Source organism: Fusarium flagelliforme (genome assembly GCF_020744385.1).
Source record: "Fusarium flagelliforme strain FIESC 12 MPI-CAGE-AA-0113 chromosome Unknown B0J16scaffold_1, whole genome shotgun sequence".
In the NCBI taxonomy this organism is placed as follows: Eukaryota; Fungi; Ascomycota; class Sordariomycetes; order Hypocreales; family Nectriaceae; genus Fusarium; species Fusarium flagelliforme.
The window spans coordinates 3,355,753-3,371,999 of record NW_025763503.1 but is presented as its reverse complement, the minus strand read 5'-3'; the positions used below and the strand labels follow the sequence as shown (position 1 = coordinate 3,371,999).

The 16,247-nt window shown below is 49.6% G+C and overlaps 5 protein-coding genes across 5 annotated transcripts; 2 read left to right on the top strand and 3 right to left on the bottom strand.

Moving 5' to 3' along the window:
• Nucleotides 1-147: 147 nt before the first annotated feature.
• On the bottom strand, nt 148-2,003 carry B0J16DRAFT_409039 (uncharacterized protein). The gene is made up of 4 exons (XM_046133069.1): nt 1,475-2,003; nt 1,296-1,422; nt 1,168-1,246; nt 148-1,112 (listed from the first exon to the last, which is right to left on the bottom strand). The coding sequence occupies exons 1-4, from the start codon at nt 1,864-1,866 to the stop codon at nt 484-486; spliced, it is 1,227 nt and encodes a 408-aa protein (XP_045989055.1). The 5' UTR covers nt 1,867-2,003; the 3' UTR covers nt 148-483.
• A 788-nt stretch (nt 2,004-2,791) lies between these two features.
• On the top strand, nt 2,792-3,944 carry B0J16DRAFT_391180 (uncharacterized protein; the record flags this gene model as incomplete). The annotated part of the gene is made up of 2 exons (XM_046131922.1): nt 2,792-2,912; nt 3,006-3,944. The coding sequence occupies 2 exons, from the start codon at nt 2,792-2,794 to the stop codon at nt 3,725-3,727; spliced, it is 843 nt and encodes a 280-aa protein (XP_045989054.1). The 3' UTR covers nt 3,728-3,944.
• B0J16DRAFT_19276 (uncharacterized protein) lies at nt 3,945-7,063 on the top strand. Its single transcript, XM_046122822.1, has 2 exons — nt 3,945-5,862; nt 5,916-7,063. The coding sequence occupies exons 1-2, from the start codon at nt 4,161-4,163 to the stop codon at nt 6,968-6,970; spliced, it is 2,757 nt and encodes a 918-aa protein (XP_045989053.1). The 5' UTR covers nt 3,945-4,160; the 3' UTR covers nt 6,971-7,063.
• An 82-nt stretch (nt 7,064-7,145) lies between these two features.
• Nucleotides 7,146-7,976, bottom strand: B0J16DRAFT_328139 (uncharacterized protein). The gene has a single exon (XM_046126193.1). The coding sequence runs from the start codon at nt 7,727-7,729 to the stop codon at nt 7,211-7,213; it is 519 nt and encodes a 172-aa protein (XP_045989052.1). The 5' UTR covers nt 7,730-7,976; the 3' UTR covers nt 7,146-7,210.
• Nucleotides 7,977-8,686: 710 nt separating this feature from the next.
• Nucleotides 8,687-13,606, bottom strand: B0J16DRAFT_260016 (uncharacterized protein; the record flags this gene model as incomplete). The annotated part of the gene is made up of 3 exons (XM_046123230.1): nt 8,687-12,737; nt 12,815-13,039; nt 13,395-13,606. The coding sequence occupies 3 exons, from the start codon at nt 13,604-13,606 to the stop codon at nt 8,687-8,689; spliced, it is 4,488 nt and encodes a 1,495-aa protein (XP_045989051.1).
• Between the last annotated feature and the right edge of the window lie 2,641 nt (nt 13,607-16,247).

Here is a 16,247-nt window from a genome sequence, read left to right as displayed (position 1 = left end):
CTTGGGCAGGGGTATAACACTAGCGCTTACCCTCAGCGGATCAACCCGCTATAAGACTATGAGCCAATGATCTTCAACTTGGACCTATCATCATTCAACTTCACTTCTTCTTCTTCTTCTTCTTCTTCTTCTTAGGTAGGTGGGTGGCTCGAAGAAAAACCGGGACTTAGTTAAGGGTGTCATAAAGATTAGGATAGTCTACCCTAGGCTTTAGTGCCTAAGCATGCCTAGGTGATTTTGTCGATAGGCTTCTGTGTCCTGATTATTTTCCGGATCGCCTGGTAGGTACCTAGGTATTGTGCAAAGCAATTGAATTTCTAATATTTGTCCCAAGAAATAAAGATTCTACGTTAGACGTCTACACAAAAGCCTCAGTGTAGCCTGACCTCTAACAACATACCAACCCCTTATTCACGTCTGATCTCATTCCTTGGAAAACCAGTATCCAGTATCGGATTCCGCTAGCAAGCAATAGACTGAAACTCATAGAGAAACGCGCCTCGTACGGTGAAGAACAGGAAAATAGTACCGAGGATCACCTTGGTAACCCGTGCTCTCTGGGATATCCCCGGTCTGTGTCGCGATTGACTTGATCGCTATTCTCTCCTCCACCGACTTCGTCTCCTCAAACATCTCCCTCAACGCCATCTCGTTTGGCAAAGGACTGTTGTAATTGCCAGGAATTCTGCAAAGACGCTTGTACTCAGCAATGTCCGCCATGCTCATCTGCAAGATCTTCCACCAGGCTGACTTCAACTCGCTGACGAAGAGTGGCTGCCGCGCGAGCCAAAAGAGCATGGCATCGAGAATACTTGCCATCGCGAGCCTCATGGGCATCATTAGTTTCTGAGGCTGACCTCTAAAGACAACTTCCAATGCTGTCTGGTAGTGCCATGAGAACTGGACCCACGAGGAACAATCTATGTCTCGATGGAGGTAGTATCTTTGGATGATCGTCGTAATCTCGATTGAAGTGTTTTCAACCACTCGGAGAAGATGGTTTGCCATTCTGGCCATGCGGAGATATATAGCTGCAGTGTACGCCAAGACGCAGCGTGGGATATGTGAAGACTGCCAAGGATTTGTTGTATCGAACTCGCAGATCTCGATTCCTGTCCCTCTTGTCAGTCATTTCATGTCCTCGCGCGGCACAAGGGCAAGACATACTACCAGTGTAGATATATCGCAAACAGTGTGCGACGGCTTCAGGGGCATATCGTAGGTCCACCATGACCGGTGTTCCATCCTGGCACTGTCAGTTCGTTCATGATATGTCTGAAGGGGTGAAAACTTACCAAGTTTGGTGGTGGCAGGTTGTCGCGGAACCACCCTGATTGAGGTACCACAATATTGCGATGCACTTTGATGAGTATGTTACCAGTACGTACCAGCACATCGGCACCAAAAGGGGTTCTCCAAAGGCTGTGAATTGTTAGCTTTCGGTTTTTCGGACAGTACTTGGAGGGTGGCTGACTTCTCGGTTGCTCGAGGTGCTGCAGCTTCAAACAGCTGGCGAGTCGTAGAAGAAGTATTGGACACAGGGGAAATTGACCTGATCGAAGGCGCAGGTTGGGCGATGTCGTTTCCAAGGCGGGACTCATTCAACGATATGGAAGACTCTCTAGATGTTTCGGCAGTAGGTGTCTTGACTGGTGACCATGGTGATTGAGGTTTTGGCAGAGGCGGGAACATGCCCTTGAGAGAGGCCGCCGTAGCCTTCTTTGTTGAGCTCCATGGATTACTCTTAGGAGGCGACGCCGGTCGCAAGCTGGGCGGTGTTTCTGCCTCGGATCTGCGCAAGAGTTTGATGGGTGGCAGAGCAGCGTTTTTGTTCTTGCGCCGCCCGTCGATGGATGCTTTATCCATGACGATGAATACTGAAAAAAAAAATCAAGAAAAGAAATACCAAAGATCTTGAATAAAGGTATGCAGAGATTTGGCAGTGAGCAGTTTACAGGCAGGCGAGCGCGTGTTAAGGGCGCACGGCTGTGCAAGGAGAGCACCACCTATGCACAATAACAATTCCTGTGCGATCGATACCTTGGTCACACTGGGGCTATTGAGAGTGAATTAATACTCGAGGACTGTCAACAGCTGCCAGCCGTCCGTCGACTCGAGGGCCCGTTTCTTCGTGATTCGCGCTCCAAACGGATACCTGCACTGCCGCACTGTTTGGCAACAAAGGTTTGTAAAATCCCACTGAGAATTCTAGGTAGTAACTTGGTGCTTGATCTTGTTATTTTCCTTGCCATTTTCGTTTACTCTGTTGCCTGGTTTGCGAGGTTGTTAAGTGTTTGTGTCAGGCGGAAGCAAAGTATTCGATATCGAGGCTATGCAATCAGTGCATATTCTGAGTCCTTAGACTGATATCAGGGATCGCAACCTAGGTACTAAGCTTACCTATTTATGTATTTCAATCCGTAATGATACGTCTTTATATCTATCATAGCTTCATTGTAAAGTTCATAGTTGTATCTCTATGTAGAATCAAGCAGCATAGCCAGGTGAGCTCCTGTTTGGCTTCGTCAAACCCTTCTCTCAGGCAGTTTATGGCAGCAGGCAGCAATTGTTCACTCGCTTGAAGTACATCCCCTTTAGTTCAAGCTGCATCACATGGTCGAAATTATTCTCTAAGATTTATGAAATTATTCTCTAAGGTTTACGAAATCATTCTCTAAGATTTAGGGTGCCAGAAATAATTAGCAGCCTAAACCCCCTCCCCCTTCTCTTCACTCTTCGTCCTACACCTACTTCTCGACACTGCGAATCACTTCCATCGCTATCACTCAAGATGGAGTCGTCATCACCACCAGAGACGTCGTCGATCTCTGAGGCGATGATGTCTTCCTTTGAGAAGCTCCAGTCACAGCTTCCAGCTGGGACACTGAAGATGAGTTTCACTACACCTGAAGGTCAGTACCTGTCTGCGCCTCCTGCTGGATATCTACTTCACCACTTCACCTGGCTACCTCTGGAGAGTATCATCTGCTAACCAAATCGAACAGGCCGTCAGGTTTTGGCTCTCAAAGCTCAACTTGACAACGCAGGAGCGCAAGCAGTTGTGCCACCAACGCTTCGTCCTGCCACCACCTTTCATGGCTTCAAAAAGCTACCCAGTGAGATACAAGACATGATTTGGAAACTCTCTTTCCGACAACCAAGAATCTTTCGCGTGTGCGATCTTGCAGAGGATCAAGGCGCACAACCTGTCGTGGTTTCTCACAAACCTTTAAGTTCTGGTCAAGCATGCCGTCGCTCTCGTTTACTATATCGGCGAGAGACGCGTTGCGCTTTTGGCATCCGCGGTGGAATTCGTAAGAGTCTTCGAGTGTCGCCTTACTATGACACCCTTTATTGGGACATGGATATGAGTCAGGGCTTGCCTTTCTATTCAACCCACGGATTTGAGAATGTTGCACTGAATTTACCGCAGAACTTTCAATCGATCAAAGAGGTGTTCGCAGAAATGAATCACTACAGCTATCCCTATTTCGAGATAAAGAACCTCATCTTCGTGGTGAAAAGCAAATCTCTACCAAAAACCGACGTAACCTTTTTCGATATGGGGGACAACTACAGAGAAACTATGTACTTCAACAACGTGGACTATACCTGGAAAGTTTTGAAGAAAGAGACCAAGGCGATGTTACAATCGTGGTCAGGTCTTTCTGATTCGGTGGAAATCCGCGCTGTCGAGGTTGCGCCCATCAGACCTCAGGACTATTGAGGTGCCAAGATACCAGGCTCAAGTGTTGGAGGTGAACTGGTGAATAATCTGGGCCAGTCTTTGGCGGGCTTCGGCGTTGAGCTTTCTACTGCATCGAGGGGATATTAAGGGAAAGACGACATCTCAGCACAAGCACATCAGGAATGGGTTTATATTTGTTTTTGGTCGCGGAACAGTACAACAAGGACTGATTGAAACTGCTTGAATGAAAGTTTTGCACCTCTGGCTCACAGAAATTAATTCCACAAATTCTCTTTTACCGGGTGAACATGTTAAGTCAACGACGATATATACGGAGATGCGGACGTCATGCCCCGATACTTGCTGACTAATCCATCACCAAACGTTCGGAAGTATCGGGGTCGGCGACAAACATCGCCGTCCTCCACCATAGCATCATCAAAAGACCGGCATCTTGAAGCAACAAGCTCCGATGGAGCTTGACCCTCGCCTTGGCGCAGCTGGCGATAGAGCCTCATCACTAACCAATTTTGGGTCAGACGGAACGTCAAGACCGTCGCCGAGTCATAATGTGTCTTCTGGTAGTGGCTCATTGATGCCCTTCTCTCATTCTCACGACGCGCATGATGACCACAACAGCGCCGATAACACGCCCAGCGCATCAGCTGAAAATCGAGATACACCACAGCATCAACAGTCGCAATTTCATGATGAACATGATGGAGACGCAAACGATCCTAAGCGACCGCGGGCATGTGAAGCTTGTCGCGGATTGAAAGTGCGCTGCGAGCCTGATCCTAATGATGAAGGGCCATGCAAAAGATGCCGGAAGGCCGGAAGGAACTGCGTCGTGACCATGCCAACGCGCAAACGTCAAAAGAAGACGGATAGTAGAGTCGCCGAGCTGGAAAAGAAGATTGATGCCTTGACAGCAAGTTTACAGGCCAGGGCGGCACCTGTAGGTGGTCAGACATATACTCAAGCTCAAGCTCACGGCGCTGCGGACTCTCCCAGAAATGTCACTCCAAAGCCGTCAAATGACTCCAACCTACCTGGAGCTTCACACAATAATGCTAGTTGGAGACCGTCCACTCATCCGCCTGCATGGGGCTCCTTTGCATCGACTCAACCTCTCATGCCACAGGCGTCTACAGCCGAACAGAACTCAGAGCGCGCATCCCCAGCTCGATCAACTGCGACGATGAATCATACTCCAGCAATCGGACAGAAGAGGAAATTCTCAGACGGTCGGGAAGGCTCAGTCGAGCAACCGCGCGCTGAAGAAACTCCGGCCGAGGCTCTGGCGGCTTATCTAACTAGGGCAAAGGGTGGTGATATCGTCGAGCGTGGCATTATCACTATGGACAAGGCCACCGAGCTGTTTGCCCGATATAATGACCATATGATTTCGCATCTTCCGGCTGTCATCTTTCAGCCCGGATTTACAGCATCTGAGCTACGAAAGACCAAACCAATATTGTTTCTAGCCATCATGGCAGTTGCGTCCGCAGAGTCGCCTGCTCTCCAAAAGACTCTTCAAAAAGAGATGATGCTTACCTTTGCCGAGAAGGTGATTCTCTCGGGTGAAAAGAGTCTCGAACTAGTCCAGGCGATCAATGTCGGTGTGATTTGGTATTGGCCGCCAGAACACTTCGAGGAGCTCAAGTTCTACCAGCTTGTTCACATGTCAGCTGTCATGGCCATTGATATTGGGCTCGGTCAGAAATTCAAGCAGCGCCGTGGATTAGTCATGCCTGATGCATGGCGTCCTGCACCAGGCGCCTCGCTCCCTGGACCTCCTATGCCTCAGAACCGTCGATGGACACCTCCAGATTCGACGAGTCTGGAGAGTCGACGCACTTGGCTGACGTGCTATTTCCTAGCAACCAACACTTCCATGGCATTGCATCGCCCAAATCTCGTTCGCTGGACTTCTTTTATGGACGAGAGTCTCCAACTGTTGCAATCATCGCCAGATGCTGCCCCGACTGATGCTTATTTCTGTCATATTGTTTGGGCACATCATCTATCAGAAGAAGTCGGCATACAGTTCTCCCTCGATGACCCGACTACAGATATTAACATGAGTGATCCAAGGACACAATACATTCTCAGGGGCCTTGAGCAAGAATTGAAACAATACAAAGAAAAGGTTCCACAGGACCTGCTGCAACGTAAGTTAAAGATAAGCCTCCCAACTGCCGTTCTTCCCACTGACCTTATATAGCAACGCTTTTGATCAGCTTTGGTGTACTAAACTTATACATGCACGAGGTGGCGCTACAGTCTCGTGTCGAGAGTTTACGTCCGCCGTTCTCGACGGCCAACCTACAAAACGGTCTGGTCGGCGGGGACAAGCTGTCTGCTGCATACATCAGTGCCGTATCAACTTGTTTGGCCTCCATAAGGGACATGCTCAGCACCTTTCTCGCTATGGATGTCTTCAGCGTGCGATGCTTGCCCGTATTCAACTTCGTCCGCGTTGCCTATGCTGTCGTTATGCTTATCAAGCTCTACTTCACAGTATCGGCGACTGGTTCAGATCTTGGTCGGGTGATCAACAAAGAAGATTTACAAGTGGGCAAGTACCTTGATGGCCTTCTTGATAAGTTCCGTGCCACCGCTGCAGATGACCGCTGTCGACCTGCCGCCAAGTTTCTTGTCGTTCTTGTCATGCTTCGTAGCTGGTTCTACAAACAAGCAAAGTCTGAAGCCAAGGAATCCCAACCGGCTCCTCCACCACCTTCAGTCAGACAATCACCCTCACAGCAGCAACAGGCGGCTCCTGTCAATAATTCATCATCCAAACCGTCGGACCGCGCCTCAACGGCCAATACTCCCCTCCAGCTTCTCTCTGAGGTTGCTACCGGCGCTGGCTCTCGTAACCGCGAGTCTTCAGCCAGCCGGCCGTCGGTAGTAGGATGGGGCTCAAATATGCCACAAGCTCCACAGCCTTTCTTCCATGATACCTCTGATAACGCTTCCAATTCAACCGCTTCCATGCCCTACTATAACGAGCCATTCTCAGCAGACCTGGCTGCCGCAATGGCGCCCGTAATGCCATCCCTACCGTCTGCAGCTGATGGTATGGGCAACAACAATAGCGGGGACATATTTGACTTTCCCAACCTCATCCCAGGATGGGACTTGGAAGGCATGGGTATGGGTTTAGGTTCGCAGGGAATGTGGGAAGACGGAATGCGTATCTTTCTCGAGGAGCCTTGGTTTAATACCATGTTCCAAGGCAACCCTGCTAATACTAACCCCAATTTGAACTTTTAATATTGTGTTTTTAAATATGGCGAGTAAGGGCGTTCGGATATCGTCTTTTCACACTTCTTAGAGCACATTCGGGATTCATAATCATATATCACTTTATTTTCAATTATTTTTTATTGTAATTGTACGATGCAACTAAATTTCAAGTTCTCAGAGTGATATCTAACATCGACTATAGTAGGGTGATTTACTTCCTTGTCGATACTCTTGCACATTCCACCCGAGACAGCTTCCTAAGTACACCTACTGCTTGAGAATATACTCCCCAACGAAAGCAGTGATATAATCCCTCTTTCCAAGAGGAACACCCTCCTTTCTCAAGATAGCATACGCCATCGACAAGTGGAAGTTGATATTAGGCACAGCCGCTCCCATAGCAAAAGCCTTGCCCGTCAAATCCATCGTTCCAGCAGATGGCAACGCCGTAGGCGCAACCTCCTCTCCACAACGGTTGACGGTCTCTTTGTCTGCGCTTGCAAGCAGCTCTTGTGCTTTAGTGATGCGCGAGTGCATGTCATCGTATGTGACGACCTCGTCCTCAAACTCGACTGATTCACGGCCTGAGAGTCTTGCTACAAGCTTCTCAGCAAAGCGAGTAGCTGCGTGGACCTGGAAGCTCAGGGGGTTCATGTCTTCATAGAGACGAGCTTGGGGGAAGTTGGCGGCGTTAGGGTGCTTTTGCGCTTCTTTGAGAATGTGTGATAGGGAGCCCAGGGCCAGTTTGGCCTCAACAATGGTTGCGTCGTAGAGTGAGAAGGCCATGATGAATATATGGTTTGAATGTGATATTTGATGTCAAGAAAGTAAGGACGTATTGAGTAAAATAGTTACAGGACAGCTGGTTAATGAGTAGATTCAAAGAATGTAAGTATCAGCCCTACTATAAATACGAAAATGTCTCAATGCCTATGTCATTGGATGGATGGATGGAAGTTGGTCCAAGGATGATTGAAACCACGACGCGGCTTTCGGGATGTTGGGAATTCCGGCCGCTAGAAGCATAATAGACAAAATAAAGAAGCCAGCCCATGCCGACTTCAACCACGTTTTCAGATCATTTGTTTTTTTACAGTCTATTGATCGAGATGAGCCTAGCTAGGCACGGATTTACAGGCCTAGTGTAGGCTCCGTGATCCACAAGGCGTTTCTGTTCGGAGAATTAACAGTCTCGGAATTCCATGTCCGAGCGAAGTTGTTTCTCGAAGAATAATTACGTAGAAGCATGTTCAAGTACGCAATCTTATACACGGGTTCGTTGACAAGAAACAAGACTTGTGATAATGGGTTATTTCAGAATATCCTATATAAAATGACCTATCCGTAACGCCATGCTAAGTAGAAGAAGAAAAAAAGAACCATGATGTTCGAGCCTAGATCGACGATACTCATTCCACCTGCAATTCTTCAAGTTCCTTCACAAACCGTCTCTCGTATGAATGAACTGGCTCACTCTTGATTTCTCTTCCATTCTGCATTTGTCTCCAAGCCTTTGGAACCAAGAGTCCAATTCCATAGTGGTTGGTGATATATCAAGAAAAGAGTAGATCCAACACAAAAAGCCATTAAGTAAAAACTCCGATATGCAAGGTATTAAAGTAAAAATCGTCATGAAATAGTGTAGTAACAGTAACGGTATGGTATGTATGGTATCATCGCATGTCGAAATGAGTGGGTATGTGGCAATAACAAAAAAACGTAAAAAGCCATTCACATATACAATTAGAACCGCGTTTCCTCTCTCAAACGGCTCTTCGATCCCTGGTGATGGGGTCCCATCATGCCACCCATGAAGATGGAACTCTCGCGACGTCTGCTGCTTGGCATGGAATCATATGATGCGGAAGCACTGCCGAGATCCTCATATGAGGCTTGCAGCATGCGTCTGTCGTTTGCCGAAGGTGGCCGGTAGCCACCATCAAAAGCACCAGCTGAGGGGTCGTAGCCGGGCCTGGATGCGCTTGAAGGAGGTGAATATCGCATGGGGGCGTTGTTGACAAGAAGGGGAGGCGTAGGGGTTGATCGTTGCGCGTTTGGTCGCATCTGACCATGGGGAGATGAACTACCAGCGGTAGATGGACGAGCAGGGACGTCAAATCGCGGCGGTGCCTCAAATCGCTGTAGTTCCGGTTCGGAGACGGGCGAGGGGAGCTCATAAACCTCGGGGTCGATGCCGAAAATGCCCTCATAGTTCTGCAGGAACATTGCGAAAACTGGTGCTGGGATGTTGAGGGTCGGTGAGAAGACAATGCCAACGTTGCGGACCGTCATCTTATTTATATCCGCGTTGTTGATAATCTTGATCAAGAAGCCAATCAGATACTTGAGCAGCGTCGCATTGGCCTGGGGAAGTCGCTGAACCAGCTCGCCCAATGCTGACATCTTCTCCGCATGATCTGTGATCTCCATTGTTGTCAGGAACTCCATGTGCAGATCTCGAGTAAGAATTGTGGTTGGTAGCTCCCGCAGATAGAGCTTCAACAGCGAAGCCACAGCATGGATATCGTAGTATTGGCGATCAGTGGTCAGGTTGATGTCTCCTTCAGTGTTGAATCGTTCTCGGAGCTGCTTGATGACGATGTTAGAGCCACTCAAACGGAAGATTCCTTCTTCAAGGATGGCGTTCTTGGAATCCAGATATTGGATGCATCGGTAGACAACGGCCGGAAGAGGCACATTCACATCCGTAGGAGAACAATACCGAACGGCTTCTCCCAAGGGCGCTCCGAAAGCTTGTCGCACAGGGCCTTGGTAAGAGTTCTGGGGAGGTGTCGCATTTGCGCCGCCCTCACTGCCACCAAACAATGAGTCTTGGCCTTCAGACGAGGACCGAGCCTTTGGTCCAAACCCGAAGAAACTTCGCTTCCTTACCTTCTTCTCGTCGGCAGTTGGTAGGTTTGGCTTGTTTCCCCAAGCACCCAGGTCTGAGATAGGCTGGGGATCCCTAGGACCTGAGATAAGCTTGTTCTGCGATGAGGAGAAGGTGTCGAATCCATGGGCATGCGGTGTTTCAGGGAGACCACCCGAAGTCTTGGGTCGTGCGGGACCAGTGAGTTGAGGAGCATCTCCCGCTTGAGTGGAATCATATCGAACACCAACCAACGTATCAGAGTCTGACGGGTGATGATAAGATTTTCTGGGCACCTTGCGAACTTTGCCGGAATGAGGAGGCTCGAGACGGTGGTCAGTACGATGCTCAGTACGGTGGTCATGACCTGGTGTTTGACGATCGTGAGCGTGGCCGCTTCTTGATGTCAGTGGTGGTTCAGTGTCCTCAGGATCGCGATAATCGACCCATTGCATAAGAGCATCAACCCAAAGATCTCGCTCTTTGTCGCTTTCTGCACAAAGAACGTGTCTAAAATGGCTGCTGGTATCCTTCTTCTTGGGTTCCAGGATGAGGAAAGCGTGACGGAACTGGTTGTCCAGTTCGTCCCCATTGGCGGCGTGCGCTGGCGACTGGTTGTCGTTGTTCTGATTCTGCTTTCCAATCTGCGCACCCTGGAGCTTAATGGTTCCCATATGCGCACCGCCAGGCACCTCAAAGTACTTCAACAGCGGTCCGTTCAAGACAAAGTACCTGGCTTTCCAGCCACCGAAGTTCTTGCCCTTCTTGGTTAAGTAACCGCTACGACGAGGTCGTCCATCGGGTCCAATCTTGTTACCAGTAATTTCAGATCCAGAATCGCCCAACGATGCCGCATCGTCCAGGTTGGGTGGTAGAACGTGAGATGACAGATACTTGCAGAGTTCGATGGCGGTTTTTGTGTCAAAAGGAATATCTAAAATGTCGTCCATAAACTGCTCCAGGATCGTCCTACGAGCATCGAGCTTGGCTGGCGCATGACCGCTGAAAAGAGAACGCTCGGGCGCCCTCACTGTGTAAGACGCACACTGCTTCAGTCGTTGATCAAGTCTTGTCAACGAAGCCAAGTCCTTTTCAATTCGCCAAAGCTCGCCATTGTCAGAGCGCGAGATAATGGCAAGAGTGAAAACAGGGTCTTCCTCGAGTTGAGTCAGGGACATCATGCTCGCGCGAGAAGGCTTCATGCGCGAAGACGCTACCATAATCTTAATAGAAGGCAACGCATTTGGTGGCAGCAAGAGGTCCGGGTACTCGTCCGTCACCAAGCCCCTGTAAACCTCGGTGCGGTCGTTAGGGCTTGACATTCTGGGAGTGGGTTGGTCCGCGTGGCCGACGACTCCTTGCTGCGCAGCGCCTGGTCTTTGGGTAGAAGAAGCTCCTTCAGAAACAACGCTGTTTTCGGATGCTCGCGCTGGATGTGTAGCAGGTGTTGCTAACGGAGTATTTGGCGGTAATGGAATAGGTTGGCGAGGTGGTCTTGGAGAAAGAGGTGCTGCTTGAAACTGTATCGATCTTGGAGACAAAGGCGGCGAAGTGAAGTTAGAAGGCCGGGGGCTTGCGGGTAGGCCCGGGCTCAACAAAGGCGCAGGGATTTCCCTGGTCTTGATTGTATTTAGCATCTCTCCCAGTGAGGCTGTCCCGATCTCTTGTGCAGGGACCTGGGCTGTGTCTCGTGGGGATCCAGGCTGGCTAGATTTGCTCGACTTGCTCTTCTTGGACGCACTACGTGCAGCAGCTTCCTTTATAGCAATAATTTCACGATCTCGATCGTCCTCTTCTCGGGTTCTCCGGCGTCCACGGCGATCGATAACAATTTCATCAACTTCCAAGATGTCGTCATAATCGGATTCTGTTTCTTCCTCTTCTTCGGGGGAGGGACTTAGATGTGTCCTCAATTCCTTGTTTAGTTTCAAGGGTGCAGGTGGTGGTTTCCTTGGTGGAGGCACTGGAAACTTGGAAAGGCCTTCATCAGGCTGAGGAGTGGCCTCGAGAACAGCGACCGTTGGGAGATGTGCCACTGGAGGATTAGGTGGTGGCATCTTGGGTGGTTCACTTGGGAGGCTGCGTGATGGTGGGATAGAGACGTTGTAGGGGATTTCCTTTAGTGGTTCCTCCAGCTTGCCCGACTTCTCCTTCCGTGCGACGTCCGCAGCGCGCTCCTCGGCCTCGTGGTCATATTTGTCCAGAGCGTGGTCTTGGGGCTTGGGCATCGCATGCGCAGGGTTCAACAGCTCGCCAACGGCTGAATGTGGAGCACTGAGCTGGTCTGCTGGTGGAGTGATGGGATAAGGCGCCATGGAGATGTCGATCGGCGAATTTCTTGGGCTTTCGGCTTCGAGAATAGGCGATTCTGGAGTTATGGTCTGCTCCTTGGCCCGTTGTAAGTCTGCTCCGGAGGCTGTGGGAGCAGGTGCTTTCGTGGGTTCTTTTGCATCATCGTTTGATGACAATGGAGCTGATGGAATCGACATGACCTCTTTTAGCTTCTTTCTGTACTTCTCTTTGTCTTTTAGGGCTCTTTCCAGATCCTTGTTAAGACCCAGAATCATGGCCCGTTGCTTGTCCACCAGGCGCCATAACTGGCTATTTTGCTGTGACTGAGAATGTTTCTCCTTTAGCAAATATTGGATTAGGGTTTCGGGACTGCCCGCCGTTTTAACAAGGTGGGCGATTTCTGAGGGTCCATGTTGGCCGTCGGTGTTGGTGTTTGAACCAGACTTGGTCGAGATTGCTGAGATGGCCGAGTCAATAGAGGAATTTCGAGTAAGTCTGGAAGATTCGGCCTGGGCCGTAGCTACCGGGCCAGCCATGGTCGGAGACAAGGTCGAGTCTGAGCCTGTAGCAGGCTTCGAATTTAGAGGCTCGGAGACGGTTCGCAACCCATTCGGACTGCCTGTATAGCCCTGTCTAGTGGAAGTCAGTTTACAAGTGAAGCTCGAATAGTGGTGGCAGCTGCTTTGGTGGCCGCCCGTCGGAAAACAAACCTGGGGCTTAGAGGTGGCTCCGGTGATCCTTCGTCCGAGGAGTCGCTAAGAAACGAGGTCTCTTTAACGAGGCTCGATGAAGTTTCGGGCTCCGTATTGGTTCGGTATGTTGGTGTTGGTGTAGATCGACTTGGAAAGGTGGTGCTTCGCGGACTGGGACTTGCTTGTTCGTAAGGAAAGTTGGAAGATGTCTTAAGTGGACTCGAAATGGCTGGTCGAGGAGATCTAGTGGTCGCAGTGTGTTAGAGAAGTGGCGCAAAAGGTTCCACGGAGCGCAAGGTATTCCTGGGATCGAAGTTGGAGGTATAGTGAAGGCTCGAAGTACAATGGTAACTTCGCACAGCACTCGACCTGGGGTAGGAAGGAAAGATAATTGCTGGTCGAGAAGCCAAGAAGCAAAGCTGTGTAGTGGAGGGGAGAGATTGTGAGAGACAAGTGATGAAGGGGCCAGGAAGAAGCCTGGGGCCAGCGCTGGCCGGGGGGGTGTGGGTGGAGATGACCCAAGCAGTCAAGCCTGCAGTTGCTTGCGAGGGCTTGGAGTTGGGATGAATACGCTGAAAGCATGTAGACTAATGCTTACCTAGAACCTGGCGACAAGGGACCGAGTGAGAATGAGGGAAGACTTGGGCTTGCGCGAATGATACGACCAACGGTAGGACTGTCGCCGACGGGGACTTCGACAGGTGAACGAGCACGATCAAGGAAGTTGGGTTCGACAGGAGTAGTGACGGAGTTAATAGCAGAAGCAGCAGAAGCTTCAACGCTCTGGCTCTGGAGCGCAAGTTGTGGCATGGTGCGCCGGGCTACCTTGCGTTGTTATGCACCATAGGGCATCGGCCAATGGGTCGTGGTGCAGTACCGTACAGGGCACGGAACGCTGATGTGAGGTGAGGTGAGCCTGGCGAGGTGAGGCGTTTCGAGATGCCGGTTACTGCGGTGGGAATTAGTCCAAGCTCCAACGTTACATGCAGCTGTAACCGCGTTACGGCAGTAGAGTACAGTACTAACTGTGCAGAGAGCTGTGCAGTGTAGTATGTACAAGCCTGGGTGAGACAGTGTAGCGCGCGAAACAGGACCGGGAAACGAACGAACTGGGAAAAAGTAAGGTAAGGATTACGGGTATAATAGAGCAACTTTTGGTGTGGAGTTGCAATGCAGTGCCGTTGGAAAAGGTTTTGAAGCGAGCGACTGGGAAGCGACTGGACTATCGCAAAAGGTTGGCCCAGTATAACTATGCTATGCGACACCAGGCTAGGTAACATAGGCTGCCCTGGACGACAAGACAGGATACCTGACACCTTGCTCTGGCTTCCTTGCTTGGCTTGGGAATGGGAATGAATGGAGCAAGGACAGCGGGCTGCGGACAGGACAGGGAATGTCGTTTGCGGAGGAACCAGGTACAGGTTGAAGCGAATATCGACGGGACGGTGGTCGGTACGTACTGTAGGCAGTATATGCGCCGGCGTGGGGGGTGTCGGCTTCGGATCGGTAGGACGGACGAGCAGGTATATACTGTAAGGGTTTGTATGGAACAAAAAGAAAAGAAGAAAAGAATGAATGATGGGAGACTAGTCTAGAAGAAAAGGAGTGGTAACTAGATGGACAGACTTTTTGAGGGGGAGATTTGCTGATTTGATGGTTTATCGATGGAACCAAAGTAGGTGCCGCCCTCGTAAAATCCAGTACCTATTCTGGAAAGGGGGGGCGAGAAAAAACGGCAGGAAACGGCCACTACCTTATGGATGATCAGGTTGCTTGAATCATTCACCATCAAATGGTTTTATTAATTCCCACTCCTACAAGTCCACGACCAATCTCTAGAAATACGGATACTCACGTTATGACCCTGTTTCAAGCAAAAGAAAAGTTGGTTCAAACAAACGTTTGTTCATTCACATTGAAACTGACGAGATGGAGCCAGGTCATCTTTGATGTCGAGAAAGAAAGAAAGAAAAGTACCGAACGGAGGTGTCTCCGCCGAAGGATACTTGCTAGCAGACTGCAGTACAGGCAAGGATCAAGGCACAGCAGAAGGATGCCCTTGCAAACATCCACCATCACTGTTGTACTATACCTACAGCACAGCATACAAGAGTGCAGTGCAAGGCGCCTATACTGGTGATACATATGAGCGATAGTATTGTTATCAACCACATAGCACATTCAGATGACTGTCCCATCCAGATAAATGACCACTGAAGAAATAAGGGGCAGTCTGACTTGAACTCTGACTTGACTTGACTTGACTTGACTTGACTATCTTCAGCCATTAGCCTACTAAAGGTAACAATAATCCCAGCATCCAGGTCAGCTTCCCGCACTAACGCCTACTAATAGCAAACGAGGCTTCCGCCCTGCTTAGCCCGCCCACTGGAAATCGTCAATCGCTCTCGACTAGAAGACGCCACTCAAGCGTCCACTTTACGATGCAAGTTCCTACAGTAACTTAACTTGACTTGACTCAGGGCCTGCCTTCCATGCAAGGTTGAAGGCGGGCGGCTGCTGCGGGGAATTGAAATTTAATTTTGCTATCGATTCATCGTCATGATCGTCATATCGTGACATTGAAAAAGGGTTCTTCAATATCGAAGGCGATGTCAAACGAAACTACAACTCCAGAGAATCGCCGTTTCAAACAGAAACGGGCTTCAAAGGTCTAGAATTTTAACGGATGATTTCTCCATTCCAAGACGCTTCACTACTCTGTAAGTAGTCATGGGTTCACTCTGCAACGCGACTGGAACGCAAAATGCCACGGGACCTACGGGACGTTGCGAGAGTTAACTTTGTTTGTCCCTGACTTTTGCCAGTGGACAAAGACTTTTTTTTTAACGTTTTATTTTAGTGCTGAAGCTTGGGTTCACGCGTGGGCATTTAGTCAGGGGTAAAAAGAGGTGATTTCTGGTCTTTGCTCAAGCCTCTCCCTAAGGGATTGAGATCGGAGGGCACTATCTTGAAAGATCGTCCTCTTCGGCCAAAGCGCAATGTTGCAGTACTGTTACCATGAGTTACCATCGAGTTGGATCAAATTGAGATGAGACGACTCTGATTATCTCGATTATGTTTCAAATGTTTCTGACTATTATCGTCCACTCCATTGTCAACATTCAACCTTTGTCCAAAATCTTTTAATTAATTGTCTAATTGTCTTGTTCGATTGAAAAGGCATTGTCAGTTTGCAACTGGCCAAGCCTCATGTGGGCTCCTTTACACAAGGGCAGGGATGGGATGCCACCCTTGAAAGTGTCGAGGATCACCCTCCCAATCAGAGCCGCAATGGGCTTAATCCAGCACGTTCAAACAATCCACTGCAGGGATCAAGGGTCAAGGATTGGTGAGTCTAACCGCTATAGACTGTCATGTAGCAGCCGAGAAGGAGTCAGATGGCCCGGAGTATTTCTGCGATGTGTTGGGGCCCTTGGGGCTTGGACAA